The sequence below is a fragment of the Harpia harpyja genome, chromosome 7 (genome assembly GCF_026419915.1).
Source record: "Harpia harpyja isolate bHarHar1 chromosome 7, bHarHar1 primary haplotype, whole genome shotgun sequence".
NCBI classification, from domain to species: domain Eukaryota; kingdom Metazoa; phylum Chordata; class Aves; order Accipitriformes; family Accipitridae; genus Harpia; species Harpia harpyja.
Window position 1 is genome coordinate 50060408 of NC_068946.1, and position 17598 is coordinate 50078005.

The window sequence follows — 17598 nt, forward strand, 5'->3', positions numbered from 1 at the left end:
GCTGCGCCCCCACTAAGGCTGTGTGCTGTGAACGCCGCGCCATCCCAGTCCCTCACACAGCCTGGCTCACTGGGGAACACGGAGGATGTCCTGGCCTCACCTCCTGCCACTCACGGAGGATCTGTGCATGCCACACTCTCTGCTTTTAACGTATCTAGCATGGATTTCTGTCAAACACGTACCTCCTCCATCCTTTTTCCCCTCTGTCGCGCCCTTGACTTTCCCAAGGTGGATGGTAGGGCCAGCGTTAACTGCGGCCACCCTGTCCTCACAGCGCCTCACCGCAGGCCCTGGGGTACACGAGACGCACCCTAGCTGCGTGGGCCCCTTTCTCCCTGAAGCGGCCCCGGGGCCCCCCTCAGCCATTTTGCACCGGGACACAGCCCAGGGCCGCAGCCCCGCAGCGGGGCACCGAGGCGTCAAGATGGCGGCCGGCCGAGGCGAATCTGCCGCCACCCGGCGCGTGGCCGAGGGCGGGCGCGCGCCGCCCGCGGCCGCCAATCCGGAGGGGAGGCGGGGGCGGAGGCGGGGCCGCGGCCGCCAGCGCACGCGCTCGGGCCGGCCGTTGGTGCGGAGGCCGCATGCGCCTCGGCGGCGGTCGGCAGCGCCCGGGTCCGGCGGCACCATGATGTGGTTCGGCGGCTCCATCCCGGCCGCCATCGCCGCCGCCAAGCAGCGGAGCTCGGTCTTCGTCGTGTTCGTCTCAGGTACGGCCCGGCACGGCACGGCCCGGCCCCGCCCGGCCCCGCGCTGACGCAGCGCCTGTGGCCGCGTTCTCCGCCGGGGGCGGAGGGGAGCGGCAGCGGCCGCCGCCGCTCAGGCAGCGCAGGCCTCTGTGGGCTGCGGGTGCCGTCCCTGAGGCCGGCCGGGACGGCCCCAGGCTCCGGCGGCGCCCGAGTCGAGCGCGGTTCCCGGCCCGCCCGCAGCCTTCCCCCGTCGGGTGGGCCCAGCCCGCCCGCGGCCCTGTCAGCCGGCTCGCGGCCCTGTCAGCCCGCGGCCCTGTCAGCCAGCCCGTCAGCCGTTGCCGCTCGTTCGCTCGCTCGCTCGCCCCCGGGCGGATCTTGCCGGAGGCTCGGCGGCGCCTCCGCCAGCTGTTGCTTGCCCGCCTCCCCCTCCCGCCGCGCCGTGATTTCTGCTGTGTCAGTACGAGTCCCCGCTGCCCGGCCCGGCGGTGCGGGGCCTGCTGTGGTGGTGTCAGCCCCTGGCCTTGCCCTCGGCGCGGCGCGCCGCGGCTTTGGGCAGCGAAACGAGCTGTTGCCGTGTTTTGCTTCTCCCTTCGCCATACCCTTGCGTGCGCCGGCATGCAGTCCTTACTGCTGTAACTTTCTTGGCTGTTTGTGTACGGTGTCCTTTTTTTTTTTTTTTTTTTCCCCGAGGTCCCTATGCTGTTTGTTCTGTGACTGAATGGTAATTGAAACCTATAGAAACTCACATTGCCTCTGGGTACATTGCCTTTCTGTCTGGGAAAATTAGGGTAGGTAAAGACAAAGGAGGACATCGGATGGACTCTTTCACTTTCTTCTTGTGTTTTTGAGTGTGTCTGTGGTGTTTCTCTTGTTTTTACTGTTGCCTTAAGCGCTTGTGGCTTGAAGTTTTTCAGATGCCTCATGAAAAAACAACCACGCTAAACGTGTGACTAGTGTCATTCCCTTAAGAATTATTGAACTGTGGGATTCGCTTAGCTTCAAGGAGAAGTTCACTCCCAAGGGGGATGTGCGGTTAAGTTCCTTTAAGTTCCTTAAGTGCAGTTAAGTTCCTTTGTTGACGCAACTCTCCTTATATTTGGAGAACAGCATTTTCTACTGGATAGTAAACAGTGCAAGAAGTCAAGATCTTCTCAGCCCACAACATGCTGTGTTGGTGTAGGAGGAGGGGATGGGGTAGTGTATGCAGGCTTTAAGGCAGCATTTTAAAGCCCACAAATCATGATGGCAGGTGGGTGCTATGATGTAAAAGCCTTTTACCATTGGATTTACTTATTTATTTTCTATAGGCATACTTCATGTGTTTACCAGCAGTGCCTACCTGATAGGTCTCTGCATGATCATAGCATGTTATATAAAATTAAATGAAAAGCCAGGTGGTAAACAACAAGAAACTTCCTGACACAGGTGTTTTGCAACACTTGACATCTTCACCTGTGAAACATAATGTGCTTTGATTTGTGTAAAGGCTGATCTTCCCCCCAACTCCCTACTCAGGGTTAAAAGTTTTCTGCTAAATTTCTTGGGTGTTTCAGATGCTTTGTATTGGGTTTACGTGGCTAGGTTTTGGTCGCTGGGGGGCTGCAGGGGTGGCTTCTGTGGGAAGGTGTCAGAAACTTCCCCATGTCCAACAGAGCCAATTCCAGCTGGCTCCAAGATGGACCCGCTGCTGGGCAAGGCTGAGCCCATCAGTGACAGTGGTAGCGCCTCTGGGATAAGAGATTTAAGAAGGGGGGAAAAAGGAGGGGGAAGAACTGTTGCACAACAGCAGCTGGGAGAGGGGAGTGAGAACATGTAAGAGAAACAGCCCTGTAGACCCCAAGGTCAGTGAAGAAGGAGGGGTAGGAGGTGCTCCAAGCGCCAGAGCAGAGATTCCCCTGCAGCCCATGGGGAAGACCATGGTGAGGCAGTCTGTCCCCCTGCAGCCCAGGGAGGTCCACAGTGGAGCAGATCTCCACCTGCAGCCTGGGGAGGACCCCATGCCGGAGCAGGGGGATGCCCAGAGGAGGCTGTGACCCTGTGGGAAGCCTGCGCTGGAGCAGGCTCCTGGCAGGACCTGTGGCCCCATGGAGAGAGGAGCCCAGGCTGGAGCAGGTTTGCTGGCAGGACTTGTGACCCCGTGGGGGACCCACGCTGGAGCAGTCTGTGCCTGAAGGACTGCAGCCCATGGGAGGGACCCACGCTGGAGCAGTTCGTGAAGAACTGCAGCCTGTGGGAAGGATCCACGTTAGAGAAGTTTGTGGAGGACTGTCTCCCGTGGGAGGGACCCCATGCTGGAGCAGGGGAAGAGTGAGGAGTCCTGCCCCTGAGGAGGAAGGAGCGGCAGAGACAACATGTGATGAACTGACCCCAACCCCCATTCCCCATCCCCCGTGCTGCTGGCAGGGAGGGGGTAGAGAAAATCGGGAGTGGAGTTAAGCCCAGGAAGAAAGGAGCGGTGGGTGGAAGGTATTTTAACATTTGGTGTTATTTCTCATGATACTACTCTGACATTTGATTGGCAATAAATTAATTTTCCCTGAGTCGAGTCTGTTTCACCTGTGACAGTAATTGGTGAGTGAACTCTCCCTGTCCTTATCTCGACCCACGAGCCTTTCATCATGTTTTTTTCCCCTGTCTAGTTGAGGAGGGGAATGATGGAGCAGCTTTGGTGGGCATCTGGCATCCAGCCAAAGTTAACCCACCACAAAGATTTTTTTTTTAATAGTAATTCAGTACTTATGAGTATTTTGAACATGATACATATATATCAGGGGTTGAGAAATGCACTTTGTAACTTATTTCCAACGTTTTTTACAAAACCAAATTTGTACATAAAACTGGCCATTTCTTTTAGATGTGAACGTTGACCAGGTGGATGCAGGAATGTGTAGATACTCAGAGTGGAGATAAATTTATGATTGCGGGGATGTAATTGAGTTTTGACATTGTAGTATACTGTAAAGATTTGATTTTTTTGTTTTGCTTGTTCTTATGACCCCTGAAAAAGGGGCAGTGTTACTTAGGACAAGCATATCTCCAAAATGAAAGCATCAAGAGTTCTGCTGAGTTCTGGTCTACCCTAGGAACAGTGGGATTGGGGTGGCTGACCTGTGATGGAGCTGATCGCAAAGCAGTTCTGTTATGCCTGCTGAGAAAGGGAATTGGGAAGCCCAAGAACACACTTTCTCACCATGTGCAGAAGCAGGTGTGTTTGAAGGATGCTGAGTGCTGAAAGAATAGTCTATTTTTACGCTAGCAGTGACTGGGTTTGTCGTTTGGGTAGATCCATGTTTAAAACTGCACAGTGGGTGGTGATGGTAGCTTTGAGTCTTCACGCTACACGCTTGCCCATAGACGGGCATTTGAAAGCAGATTTCTGAGCAGGAAAACATGCTTTCAGAAGTGTTCAGTGTTTCTGTTTTGTTTTGTATGCTTTGTCCAATAGTGTATATGGGGACAAAAAATTAATAAAGGAGCAAAAATTACATGAGACAAACAGAAAATATAAATTAACTGTAATTGTAGGGTGGCCACTGTGGAGGATAGCTATTAGATACAGCCTTGACCGAAATTACTGAATTCTGGTAGGTCCACCTCTGTTTGGTTTCTGCCACCATCTGTCTGTCCCACTCTCCCTCTTCACTGCACTTCTCTAAACAACTGCTAGAAAATGAAGAACTGGATTATTCTTTCTGATTCTAGAATATTTTCCAGTCAAGCAAGGCATAATGTGGCTGTTTATCTTAACAATGAGGTGGTGTTTGTGACTGCAATTGCATGTTGTTCAACCAGTTTTTTTTCTTCAACATTTTTGTTTGCAGCTATAATCCTAACATTTTTTTAGTTCAGTTTTTAAAACCTTCACAGCATATTCTGCGTAGTTGTGTAAGCATATTAAATATCCTGTTGAGTTCACGGGAAGTTGCTATAAAAGGGGTTGCTCCATACTCTCCAGGGAGCATAAGGTGAAGCACGTCTGCCTTAAAAAACTGATTTTAAATTAGATTAGAGGTTTCTGTACACACAAAGCAAGGAAGTTGTGTTTGGGGACCAGATGAGTTACTTTGTGGCATCAAATAATTGCTAGTAGGTTCTGCTGCTGCACAGGGAAAAAGTATTCCTGGTGCTGAAACAGGTCTGGTGAATGTCTCTAGTATCTTGTTGGTAGCTGTTATGTACATGATTTTCTAGCCTGCAGAGTTAAAAAACTCCTCTCATTATTTTAGTTATTAATCTAAAGTTAATTGTTCATTTGATAGGAAACACCCTCAGATACCTTCTCTGTCCTGATTGAGGTGTTTAGGATTATTCTTTCCAAAAGTTAAGACATGTTCTGATCGTGAAAATACCAGGCCACTCATAAAAAGTGCTTTTCAGAAGTGAAAAAATGAGGGGGGAGAAAAGAAAAAACTTCAAGCTAAAATGTTTGTGTTTCTTTTTAGTAACATTTGTAGAAACACTTCTTCCTTTGTTCATAACTTTATTTTTAGATTATTTTTTTACAAAGCACTGATTTGCAATCAACAAGCTATTTGTTAGCATTTTGTAGCCAAGCTGTATCAAAGCACTTTTCAAGTTAAATATGTGAAATGACGCAGAGGAGGAGGAGGTGAGCAGCTTAATGTCCTGGCTTTTTGTCATTTCCAGGGTGGGCAATCCTTACTCTTGCTGAGTAGTTATAAAATGTTGGACATTGAGAAGTCAGCTGGGCCTATCTCGCTCCTTCTGAAAGGAAAGTGCTTTTCCCTGATGACTGTGTTGAGGAATGGGGAATTAAAGTCCTTTGACAACCTGCATTGGTTTTGAGTAAGTTCCTTGTACAGGAGATAAATCATTGCAGAAAAAGAGTCTCTTCCAATTAGCTGAATCACTTGAGAAACGATGGATACGTTTTCGCTATGTAGATATCTAAATTTACCTGACCAAATTTAGGAGATGAGCAAGCGTGACTGCAAATTGTGTACAGGTCTTTCCGCTAAATGAAATAAAGTGATACTTTTGTTTGAGAAACAACAAATCTGAGACTCTTGGGAACTAGAACTCTGACGTGGTTTTGATAGTTCGGTGTTTAGCAGAATTATGAACTATGTCAAGTTCCGTTCAGCTTGACCTCTTGACTTTTCTGATGCTTTTCCTGGGGCCTGGCAGTTTTCATTTCAGGATATAATTACTACTACAAAACTGTAATAAATGATCCTTAACCCCTAAATGAGAAAGGGTTATCAAAACAAAAAGATGTGTGAGAATAAGCAACTCTTCTGTGGGTAGACGCAATATTAAACTGTGCTTCATGGCATAGAGCTTTGTAAAATGTGAGTTATCAGCATTTTCATTCATGGGTCACATCTCAGAGATTGTACTGTGAACAGTCTCTGACCTGTTTGTGTCTTTCAGCATTCTTTTTCTACAGGAGTTGTTTGTATGGAAAAGTTAGTGTTAGGCAAGTATTTAGATATTTTTAGTAGCCTAATCGGATGAGCACATGTCCTTTTGAAAAAGTGTGTGGTGAAGCAGCTGTCTGTCTCTGAGCGTTTGGAAATGGGGGAGGAGGCCGAACCACCCTTGGCAGAACAGCTGCATCCATTGACCACAGTTGGAAGCACTGCACTTAAAGGAAAAGGAAAGGTTCCTACATAAACTATCCTAAATATTTACTTGCTTATGTAGAATAATAGTAATAGAGATGAATACTTTCTTACTGGCTCCAGTGCTTCCAGGGAAAAATCAATACATGTGGTTGGAAAACACTTTTCCAAAATTGATATATTTGATACATGTCTCTGAGAAGCATTGTGGCCAGGCAGTTATGGCCTTAAGGACGCAGCACTTCACCAGGGGACTCCACGTGTAACTCCTGATCTTTAACAAGTAAAAAATACTGCATGAAATGGCAGCTGGGATGAAACAAACAAATGGTTTGTTGTTGTCACTGAATAATGCACTACTATACTTCTGTACTTGTGACTCAAATTCTTCATCAAGAGGACAGTTGTTTCCAAGCTGCTAGAAAGTAATACAGATTGAAGATAAAGAAATGGTTGCAGGCTGATTTACTTGTTGAAAGATGGTTAATATTCATCGGAATCGTACTTATTAACCCACATCCTCACTAAACCGGTGCTTTGGAAGATAAATGCATGATTGATGTGTTTAATGTGATTAGAATAACACTTTTGAATCTGTAGCCCCAGAGCACCTTTGCAGTTTCCCTTACTTAAGTAGCTCCTCTTCTACTGTTACTCTTGTTCCTCCCCTCCTACTGTTAGTGTTCATGTCAGGAACTGGAATACAAAACTAAGTTACAAATAATCCTGTGAATAAATGTTTCTTGGTTTGTGTTTTTTTTAACATCATCAAACTGATGAAACCTTGTCTGCTGAATTACGTATTTCCAAGGAGTGGAAAATACAGTTTTACCTATTAGCAGCTGGTGTACCAATATGTAATTAAATTTATAATGAGGGGTAAGCAGTGGATAGTTTTAGCATGTTAGGTCAAGCTTAATGTCAGGAAGAAGCCATGGTTTCCTCTGTGCTGTGGGAATCTCCTTGCATATTATGAGAGTATACTGAAGCAAAATACTAAAGCATAAGCACACACACTGTAATGTGAAAATGAGATCCTTCGGCGGTTGTGCAATTAGATGATGCAATCGAGCCGATCTTGGGACTTGGCCATCACCACCAGTTCCTCTGTCTGTTCCATCTGTGTGGTCCAGTCCCTTCCGCTCCCTTGGACCACCTCACCATGCAGTTGAATGACTGTGAAAGCTATGTGCTTGGTGGCTTGGAAGGATTTTTGGTGTATTGGGTTTTTGGTATGTTAGCCAGGCAAGTCAGCTGGAGTGAGTTGTCTCCAGATTATCAAAAATAAATGATAAACTGACTTGAAAACAATCATGAGAGCATCTTTCAAAGGTGATTTCAAGCAATTGAAGCAAAGCTAAAATCAGAGACAGTAATTTGTGGTATGTTTAGTATCACACGTGTGCTGTATCTTACAGGTGAGGATGAACAATCTACTGAGATGGCTGCAAGGTGGGAAGATGAGAAGGTGACTGAAGCTGCCTCAGATGGTTTTGTTGCTATTAAAATCGACACCAAAAGGTTTGATCCCATTCTAATTCTGTCTCTTACACAGTCTTTCATTGATGATGATGAGAGTAAGAGGCTTTTGAAATCCTCACCCTGATTTGGAGGTAGTCTAAATACAAGGTTCCAGAACGTAAGTGAATTCAGTACACCTGAAGCCACTAGAGCCTGAGAAAATTGGACAGATGTCCAATTTACTGTTGTGTTCTGCAGAATATTCATTGCGTATGTCGGACTGTATTTCAGTACTAGTAAAAGGATGCCTGAGGTTGTCTTTTTTCAACAGGAAGAGACACAAAAGTTATGTAACAAAGCTGGAATCAAAATGCAAGTACTCTTGAGGCAGTTCTTGATTTGCCAAGTTACATAACGAATTTAAAAATTCTCATGAATTCAGAAAGATAAAAATCTGTAAAGCTGCAGAGAAAATGTGTTTTTCTCTATTGTAACACATAGAATAGCAAAGCATTGAAGTTCCTGGGTAAATTACTCAACTATTTTTGTTATGTGTAAGTGTTCCAGTCCATGTGCAGAAAGCGCATTGATATTTCCAAAAATGGTATTATTTTGAAATGCTCTATAGACATTTTATTAGACTTACTATATTATTCGCACTCAGTAGACTAGATGTCTTTTTCCTGAATTGCTTCTTAGCACTGTTCCCCTAAATCTTATATAGCCAACTGTGATAACCAGGGATTGTCACCATGTCAACACTTATGCAAAATGTTAACAAGCACATGCAATGCAAATTTGCTTTTAGTGTTCTCTCAAGTATTTAAATAGTTTTGTGTGTGGTAGTAGGACAGTTATTTTTATGATGAAAGACTTAATCTAAAGTTGTTGCGAAGTGATTGCTCCCCCTAAACGAATCTTTTCTTTTAAACAGCGAAGCATGCCTGCAGTTTTCTCAAATTTGTATCCTTTGAGATCAGTTTAGATGCTACATAATGATTACAGAAAATTGCTCTTTACAAGTTAGTACTGTTCTTAAGAAATATATGTACAAGGAACGTTATTAAAAATACTTCTTATGGCACAAAAATATGCAAGAAACTGTACTTAAAAGATACCATCTATGTATCCGACTTACTGTCAATTCTTAAAGTGAAGAAGTTGGGGTTTTCTGATGTTAATCCTATGTAATTCTCCAAATAGAAAATTATCCAAAGCTTTATGTAAACAAAATAACCCACTGGTATTACTAATCAGCATTAGAAAACAAACAAGCAATGCTTTAAATTATTAGCTGGAGTTCAGAGTTACAGAGAAGGAAGAACAAGTAGTGGATTGGGTTCTATCAGATACACACAGGTGTGAAGTTAGGTAAACATCTGCCTACCTTAAGTAGGTCACTGCATATAGCTCAGAAATTCTGTATGATGCTGAGGAAGGGAATTCAGTACCTTAACTTGGATTTTCTTAATGCTGTGAAGAATTCATTGTTGTCTACATAGATGTCGTCTCACACTAAACCGAAGTCTTTTTAAGTCAAAGCATCATTGCTTGTCAGATGCATGTGTGTTGGAGAAAAATATTTTGGCTTAAACCATTTCAAAGAAAAGAAGAAATTCTAATCGGTTGTATGTAATGTTTTCCAGCATTTTTGTTAGCGTCTTTTTTTCTTCCTCCCTTGGCACTGACTGCTGGCAACCAGGTGGAGATAGAATATTGGGCTAGAAGGTTCTGTAGGAAGGACTTACGCTTTTCCTTTTAAAGTTACTTTATAAACTTCTGTCATTTGTTGCCCTTAACTGTTGCTGTGCAGATCCTGTAGTGTGTGTTCCATCGAGTTTTTTTATAGGAGACAATGGAATCCCTTTGGAAGTAATTGCTGGCAGCGTTTCTGTGGAAGAGCTTGTTACCAGAATCCGTAAAGTTAAACAGGTAACACTTGCTGACAGACTGGGTATTTCAGATTGAGTTGGGTGTGCTCACGTGCTCAAGACAAGAGATGTCCCTGGCCCTTAGCCTGTGCCTTGGGGAGTTAGGAATTACTGGTTCTATATCCTTCCAACAACAAAATCTGCAAACTTAAATTCAGTACACAAATTGAACAGGTTGCAAAGCGCTATCCAAAGGTGCTATGTTATTTTTTTGTTTCACAGATTGTTTTAGATCATCTGTGTAGTGCTAACAGTATTGAAGAAATATGTCAAGAACTCTGAACTGGAATGACATACCGATTACTCTTTCAGTAAAGTTCATACGTGGTTTTGTAATATTGTCTTGTAATGTGGATTTATAAAGTTATGCTTGGAACATAGTATAAATGTAGATAGTTTTATCACGTTGACTTCAAGTGTAAGACTAAAATTAGGAAAAAAATATGAAATGTATGCTTGCATCACAGTCAACAAACAATACATGATAGTTTTAGTTTTATATTTTAAATAGGACTGATTCTCTGAAAATAGTTTAGTTTTGACCTTTGAACCTGTGGAAAATATTCAAAGTTTCATAGTCTCGGGGGTTTTTTCCCCGATTTTTTAGATGCACACAGTAAAAGGGCAGCCTTTGGAAAATGGAAGTCAGTCATCTGCTCCGTGTGCCTCCTGTCCATCTGACGATGCTCCAGAAAATACGCAATCCAGAGCAGTAGAGTTTTGTGACTCTCCCGAGTCTGTTACGTCTGTTACGTCTGACTCAATAAGACATTCTGCTGGTAATGTATTTTTACACAAATGCTAGCTAATTTGCTTTTGAAATAGTTTTCCTTGTCTTAAGTTGTTACGTGATGGTATGTGAAAGGCAATACATTGAGTGGACTTGTTGAGAAAACACTTGGGTATCCTAGAATGCTGATTGCAAGTCTAGAAGGAAGAATAACTTCTCATTCTGCTCAGTTTTAATGAGTGAGAAATCTATGGTTTATAATACAATGAAAATTGTGCACACTTTCTTGAAATAGGATTCAATTTAAAAAGTTTCTCTGGGTTAGTAACCTGAAACCAAATGGGGGGTGGAGGGGGGAGTCTAAATAGCAGAATTTTGTATCTCCTTAATATAACCTAGTTACTGTGAATTGTGGCTAACAATGAGCATAATAATTTTTAATGATAAGAAATACACCTCTTATTTTTCTCTTATGGATTACTTTCTTGTAAATCACTTGAAGATGGAGCAAATTCAGGTCAAGCAAGCCAGGAAGCAACTAATTCTTTAGATGAACAAGTGAGTGATGCTCAGCCTGTGAATGATCTTGCACTCAAAGTAGAAAGGTAAGTCTTCTTTTGCGGACTTCCTAATGTATTGTATTTGTTTCTCAGGAGGCAGTTTTGTTGTGGTTTGTTGTGGTTTTTTGGTTTCGTTGGTTGGTTGGTTTGTGTGGTTTTTTAACAAATGGACTTAATTACAGGATTTTGGTGCTCATTCTGTTATCTGGCAAACATTTATGTGGTCTTGTTTTTGTCTAGATGTATGTGACAATACTAGAAAACAGCTTTTAAATGAATCTCTTTTTTCACACACTGAAAGAAAGGGGTAATCTGGAAAACTATAAATGTTCCCCTTTGATATAATTTGAATACGGACAATATGTTTGCTGCACATTTTTGAATGAGTTAAAATATTGAACTGAAAGCACTTGAAACTGGGGTAATGAAGCGCTAAGCTAGGTTTTGTACAGAGATGACATCTTGCTTCTTTTTCTTCTTGTCTATTTGATGACTGTTTGTAGTCTAGGCGTATTGAAAAAGCCAGAGGAATCCTCTTCTCAGACTCTTGTTTTGTTTTATCAGTGAACAGTAATGAGGTCTCAGGAGCAATGCTAGTTCTAGTATTTAAAAGTACAGTGACCAGAAGTATCTGGTTCAGTGCATGGTTCATTCATTAAATCGATTGTTTTTAAGTATGAGATTCAGTGTATAAAATGGGGTTTTAGCATCTGTAAGACTGATACTATTTGTAATATCCTACCTAAAACCAGTAGCACATACTTAGTAAACAGGATTATTTATACTGCTAAAATATATTTTAAAACCTTTTCACATTTCATTTCAGTTTTCTTTAAAAGATGTTGGACAATAAGTATAATTTTTTCTTAACTACTGATAAGAAAATGCAGTCAGTATTTTCTTATAAATACCAAAGTTCTTTTTAAAAATGTGCATTAATCTTAAATTACACCACATTTGCATATATCTGCAACATTTCTTTCAGGGGAAAACAGAGGCAAACCTCTATGGTAATTACCATTTTCTTTTTTAAAAAGCAAAACAGCTACTATACAAACAGAATTTTTCTGATTATCTGACTTCTCGTGGAGTTGTTTGGTCATGCCTGCCCTTCCCTAGACTTAAAATATGTTGTAAATTGCTATGGTTTTTTAAGTCAATCCTCATTCTAAGGCACCTTTCTGGATAGATGAGACAGATGCATGTGCATTTATGTCAGTGCTATATATTATTTGCTTTCCATTTTAGGAAGTGATGTGCAGAAGAAACCAGATGGCTTAAATAGCTAAGAAGAGATTGAGTTTTAGTGTTTCTGTTACCACAGATCATAAATAGTATTTGCTTATTGTATGTCTTACAAGTTGGTTCAACAGTAAGATGTAAGATTCTCTTCATTTACTGAGCAAAAAATGACAGAAGGAATATGTTAGAACTCCATTAAAAGTCAGAAACTCGGTGGTGAATCACCACCTCATCTTTTTATGGATGGTACACCCGCATGTGAATGAATCATTACTGTACAGTAGGTATTAGCACTGTGTTACAGTTCATTTTTATGTGTTCCAGTCTCCTGCAAGTGTTTACAAATGCTTCATTAAAATTTTAAAATGTTAATAACAGATACTGCAATTTTAAGACTTTTCACTTCATTCTTAAATTTAGAATAACAAAAAAGCTTGAAGAAAGACGAGAAGAGAAAAGGAAAGAAGAAGAACAGGTAACACAAAAATGTAAAACCACTTGCAATTTTTTTTATACCCTTATTTGAATAAATGCTTCATTCCTTTTTAAACAAATGTACTTCAGTCTTGTCTTACTCTTGTCCAAGGCAATTTCATGGTCCAATTTTTTGTGTCTGTTGTTTATTCAGAAAGAAATTAAGAAAGAAATTGAACGGAGAAAAACTGGTAAAGAAATGTTGGAGTACAAAAGACGACAGGAAGAAGAATTGACAAAACGTATGTTAGAGGAAAGGAACAGAGAAAAGGCAGAAGAGAAGGCTGCTAGAGAGCGTATAAGACAACAGATTGCAATGGTAAATTTTTCATTTTGGAAGATAGCTTGCTGCTTCTCTCTTTCACAAGGGCCACCAGTGTACTAAAAGGATACATTTTCTCATTCAGTGAAATGTTGAAAGATTGTCTATTTTACTGTGGCCTGGTATTGTAACAGTTCATATGCTTAGGGTTTATGTAGCATTTCCTGTGTATAAAGTGAAGCTTCTGCGTTCATATTCATGATGATCTTTTCTTTCTGAACAAACATACCAACTTTTTTGTCATATTCCTTGAGTCCAGTGGAGAATTATCATTTAAACATAAAAATAATTGCAAGTATAGTTCTGGAACAGAAGCACAGGGAGTATTTAATTGTGGAACATGCAGAAGAACACTGATCTCAAAATGGTGGTGAGGATTGTTTTCCAAATTTGTATATATGTGTGTGCATATATAGATGTAAGCAGTTCGTAACAATTGAAATCCCTCCTCATTATTAGGTTTTGGCCTAGAACACTTAGAACTGTAATCATGTAACTTGTCATAAGATTGATTGATTTATTTATTTATTTATTTTCCCTTTATCTTCACTGGAGTGTTAAACTTGCATGGGAAGATCATCTATTAGCAACTATTTGCATGAAGTGACTCATTGGAAAGTGTCATCTTGGCTAACGACATGAGATTGTGCAGTTTGGCGGTGAATAATTCTTTGCAGCCGTACTGTCTTGTCCCCTGGTTGGGTACTGAGTACAGATTGTAGCTCTCCGTTTTAATGAATGTTAAGCTACAATTTATGGTAAAAATTAACGTTTGTGTTTGGTCCTTTCACAGGATCGTGCTGAGAGAGCAGCTCGCTTTGCAAAATCGAAGGAAGAAGCAGAAGCTGCAAAAGCTGCAGCTCTTCAGGCTAAACAGGCTGAAATAGAGGCCAGAAAAGAAGCATCTCAAAAGGAGCGAAGGTGGGTTCCTGTAGAGAAAGAAGTGTGTATTTTGGGGGAGAGAGATAAAGAAACTTAAACTTTTAAGAGATTTAATATATATCCTAATCTATTAATTGATGCCATGTTGAACTGTTTAAACAGTGACATAAAAAGTTGGTTTTCTTTTATAATATTTATTTGTAGCTATTTACATGAATATTATGTTCTCTGATAACTTTCAACCTTCTGACATTCCTGATTATGAAACACTAACCACCTTTCCTTATGTGTTATTTTAGTTAGATAAGAGCTTTTTCTGTATGATCTTTGATTTAAATACCACATATAATGGGGCTAGGTGGGGAACTAGGTAAGGTGAGAATGTGATAGATAATGACTAGACAGAATGACTAGACAACGTCAGAACTGTGCTGGGGAGCATGGTGCCGACACAGCTGTTTGGCTGTGTGTGCAGTTGGCTTGGATTCAGCAAGGCTTGACTGGGGTCATCAGCTGTCCGTGTCAGAGTCGACTCCTGCTTTGCCCAACACTAGTGTTTCAAGAAATACTCTTAACCTATAGAGACCTTATGTGGAGTTACGGAGCCACTGTGAGTCTAGTACTGCCCCTGAACAGAGGGCAAGCACAGGAGTAACAGCCTGTGTTGGTGTTGAAACTCACACAGTAACGCTGGCCCACAGCTAGTTGAACATAAAATTACTTGCCAAGCCAGCTTAAATGTCTGTGCCTTCATAATACAACTTCTTGAAAGAAGAACAAAACTAACACAGGCTACGCAAAAGAAATATGGTTTATATTTCATTCACTTATTCATTTTTTGCGTGATTAATATAAATATCTTGTTTGAACGGTGACGGGTCTTGGACTCTGACAAAAGCCAGGAGATGCATTGTGAGATACAAGCAGGTGGTTATCAACTGTGGATCCAAACTTATAACCCATCTGCACTGCCATGAGTAGGATGACTGTCCCTCTCTCCCACATTTCAATACTATCAAACTAAAACCCCAGGAGCGTTTGTCTGTAACTGTTCACGTGTTGACTGACCCTGATACGTGTCCTGCAGTGCAATAGCCAGGATTCAGTTCCGCCTCCCGGATGGATCTTCCTTTACTAACCAGTTCCCATCTGAAGCGCGGCTGGAAGAAGCAAGGCAGTTTGCTGCACAGGTAAAGTGGTGTTTTGTTTTCTCAGCTATGTGCTGATTACAACTTGGTGTAGCATCAACTAGTTGTTGATCGTGGTGGAACTGTCATCAGCTGCTTTTCTTTTTGTTTATTTGAAGTGGGTTTTGGTAGCAGCCTTCTCCAGTGCCACCAACTGCCTTTGTATTAGTGCAGCGTATCATTAGTTAAGAGACAGTAGGATATGAAAAATTCTTTGTTTCTCTATATGAAGATGATTGATAGTTTGATATAGAACTCTTGGGTCAATATGGCAAGGTATACTCAACTGGCAAATCTGCAGTTGTTTGAAAGTGAACAGTTATAAACAAAATGTTTTCTTTATATTTTCACAGACAGTTGGTAATGCTTATGGCAATTTTTCACTGGCGACAATGTTTCCCAGAAGGGAGTTTACCAAAGAAGATTACGGAAAGAAATTACTGGAGCTAGAGTTAGCACCGAGTGCTTCAGTAGTGTTGCTGCCGGTAGGTGCTGGGTTTTGGTTTGTTTGCTTTACATTTTCTTGCAAACAGCAGTACTGTAGCTGTATATTTGCTGTTAGTGGGCCATGATGATACTTGGCTTGAATTTTGGTCTTTTCTGTGTCTAAGATTGCAAAATTAGTTTAATTTTTGTCAGGACTGATTTGGGGGAGGGCTTTTTCTGAAGCAGATAAATGGTGGTGTAGATATTTGTCTAGTGTGTAACCAAAGGACTTCTCTTGTGTCTGCTGAGCTGCTTCTAAATTATGGATGAAATACTCTGTCTAGAAGTGCACAACTTTAATATCTGACAAGTTTGCTTTACGTGTTCATGACCAGGCGGGAAGACCTGCTACTTCTGTTGTTCAGGCTTCAGGCGGTGATCTGTGGAAGTTCTTGGGCACAATACTTTATCCCCTCTTAGCGGTTTGGAGATTTATTAGCAACTTCCTGTTTACAAGTCCACCTCCCTCACAGTCTACTGTGAGATCAGCTCATCAGCAAGACCATTCAAATCCTTCCGCATCTAGCAGCATTGAGCAAAGCAGGTAACCAAAGCTGTTTAAGGCAGCTATTTCTCAAACCGCTTGCAGGAATTGTTTTCATCTTGTAGTGGGGAACTGAACTGTATCTGTCTCTTAACTGCTGCCCCCTCCGTGTAGTTTCTGGCCACCACCCTTCCATCTGGTAAAAGGCTTAACCTGGTGGCTGGTAAACTGCACGGCAGCTCTGACTAGGATTTCTCGGTTTTTACGTGTGTGATTAAGCAACCTCATTGTTTGCTTCAATTTCCAATTACAGAGTAAAAAAGCATTCTCTTGCTGTCATTTATGAATAGGGAATTCAGCTGTAACTACAACTGTGGGCTTCGCTTCAGCTGATATTGTTTGGGAGATAAAAATTCTGAAAATTAGATGTCAAATTGTTATGGTGTGGTCATACAAGAAACTCAAGCAACTGAAGTCTGATTTTGACAGTTAAGGTTTTGTATTGCCTAGAGAATGAGACCTCCCCTGTACTGGGAGAGCCGCTAGGCCATTTCACGTGAAGTGGCCACGTATCGCTTCAATGACAGGTGCTTTCCAGGGGAAATGAGATTCTGTCAGTTTGACTGACTGCTAAATGACAAATTTTCAGCTGGGTATTCTTTCCCAAGGAAACAAGGGGCTGAAGAAAACTGTTATTGGGGATAAGAGAAGGATAGGTGCATGATTTGCATTTTTATTGCATTCACTTCTTGTGTGTAATTACTACCAGGGAAACTGTCAAACCTCACTGTCATTTGTACCCTAGGCAAGCCGTCAGGAAACGAGTAGTGGAAAAGCGGGGGGAAGACTTCAAAAAAGAAGGCAAAATATATAGACTGAGGACACAAGATGATGGAGAAGATGAAAACAATACTTGGAATGGAAATTCTACACAACAAATGTAGTTTTGAGTAACTGCACTAATCACTGTCTGGCTTTTTTTTTTTTTTTCCTCCTTCCTTCCCTTACTTGATCTGAGTCAACTAAAGCTTCTGGACAAGTGGGGCTTATTTTACACTGAATGAATTACTTAATTCTTATTCCTGCAGTGGAGTATGGAATAAAGTCACCTAAGTCAGAAAAATCAAGTGGGTGTAGCTGAGGCCTAGAAGCAAAGAGTTAAAAAGACTGAAAATCTCTCTCAGCTTTCATAATCATTACCCTTCTGCCATAGAAAGGCACTTTTTAAACTATAAATATTCTGCTACATAAATTTAAGGGCCAGATATTAATATAAAGGTCATGGTAGGTGATGACTGATTAAAATGAGGGTTTCAGAAGCACTATAATTAGCAAATCAGGTAACTAATTTATGTTTAACTTTTTTTTCTTGCTTCTGCAACTGCAAGCAAAACCTTGTAGTTTTTAATTCCCCAAGCACTCAATAAACTATTTTCCAGAAAACATAACTGTCTCCTTTTGTGAGGCTCCTCTGAAGTACTTGTGTCACAAGGAAGCAAGCAGTTAGGATCATATGGTTAAATTTAAAATACTGCAGGCAAACTTTTTGCTCCAGTTTAAATGACCTT

The 17598-nt window shown here is 41.7% G+C and overlaps 1 protein-coding gene across 2 annotated transcripts; it reads left to right on the forward strand.

Annotated features, from left to right (window-relative positions):
• The first annotated feature begins 553 nt into the window (after nucleotides 1-553).
• UBXN4 (UBX domain protein 4) lies at nucleotides 554-17478 on the forward strand. 2 transcript variants are annotated; one of them, XM_052792205.1, is made up of 13 exons: nucleotides 554-707; nucleotides 7690-7792; nucleotides 8667-8695; nucleotides 9546-9664; nucleotides 10271-10442; nucleotides 10896-10998; nucleotides 12616-12670; nucleotides 12824-12988; nucleotides 13785-13912; nucleotides 14961-15063; nucleotides 15414-15545; nucleotides 15882-16090; nucleotides 16836-17478. In XM_052792205.1, the coding sequence occupies exons 1-13, from the start codon at nucleotides 626-628 to the stop codon at nucleotides 16972-16974; spliced, it is 1539 nt and encodes a 512-aa protein (XP_052648165.1). In that variant the 5' UTR covers nucleotides 554-625; the 3' UTR covers nucleotides 16975-17478. The 2 variants fall into 2 exon arrangements, with proteins under 2 accessions (XP_052648165.1, XP_052648166.1); XM_052792206.1 differs by having other exon boundaries at nucleotides 10271-10385.
• Nucleotides 17479-17598: the final 120 nt, after the last annotated feature.

Coding starts and splice junctions, on each gene's coding strand:
- UBXN4 (XM_052792205.1), top strand. CDS start 626: ATGATGTGGTTCGGCGGCTCCATCCCGGCCGCCATCGCCGCCGCCAAG. Junction 10,443..10,895: donor CTCAATAAGACATTCTGCTG/GTAATGTATTTT, acceptor AATCACTTGAAG/ATGGAGCAAATTCAGGTCAA. Junction 15,546..15,881: donor CTTCAGTAGTGTTGCTGCCG/GTAGGTGCTGGG, acceptor GTTCATGACCAG/GCGGGAAGACCTGCTACTTC.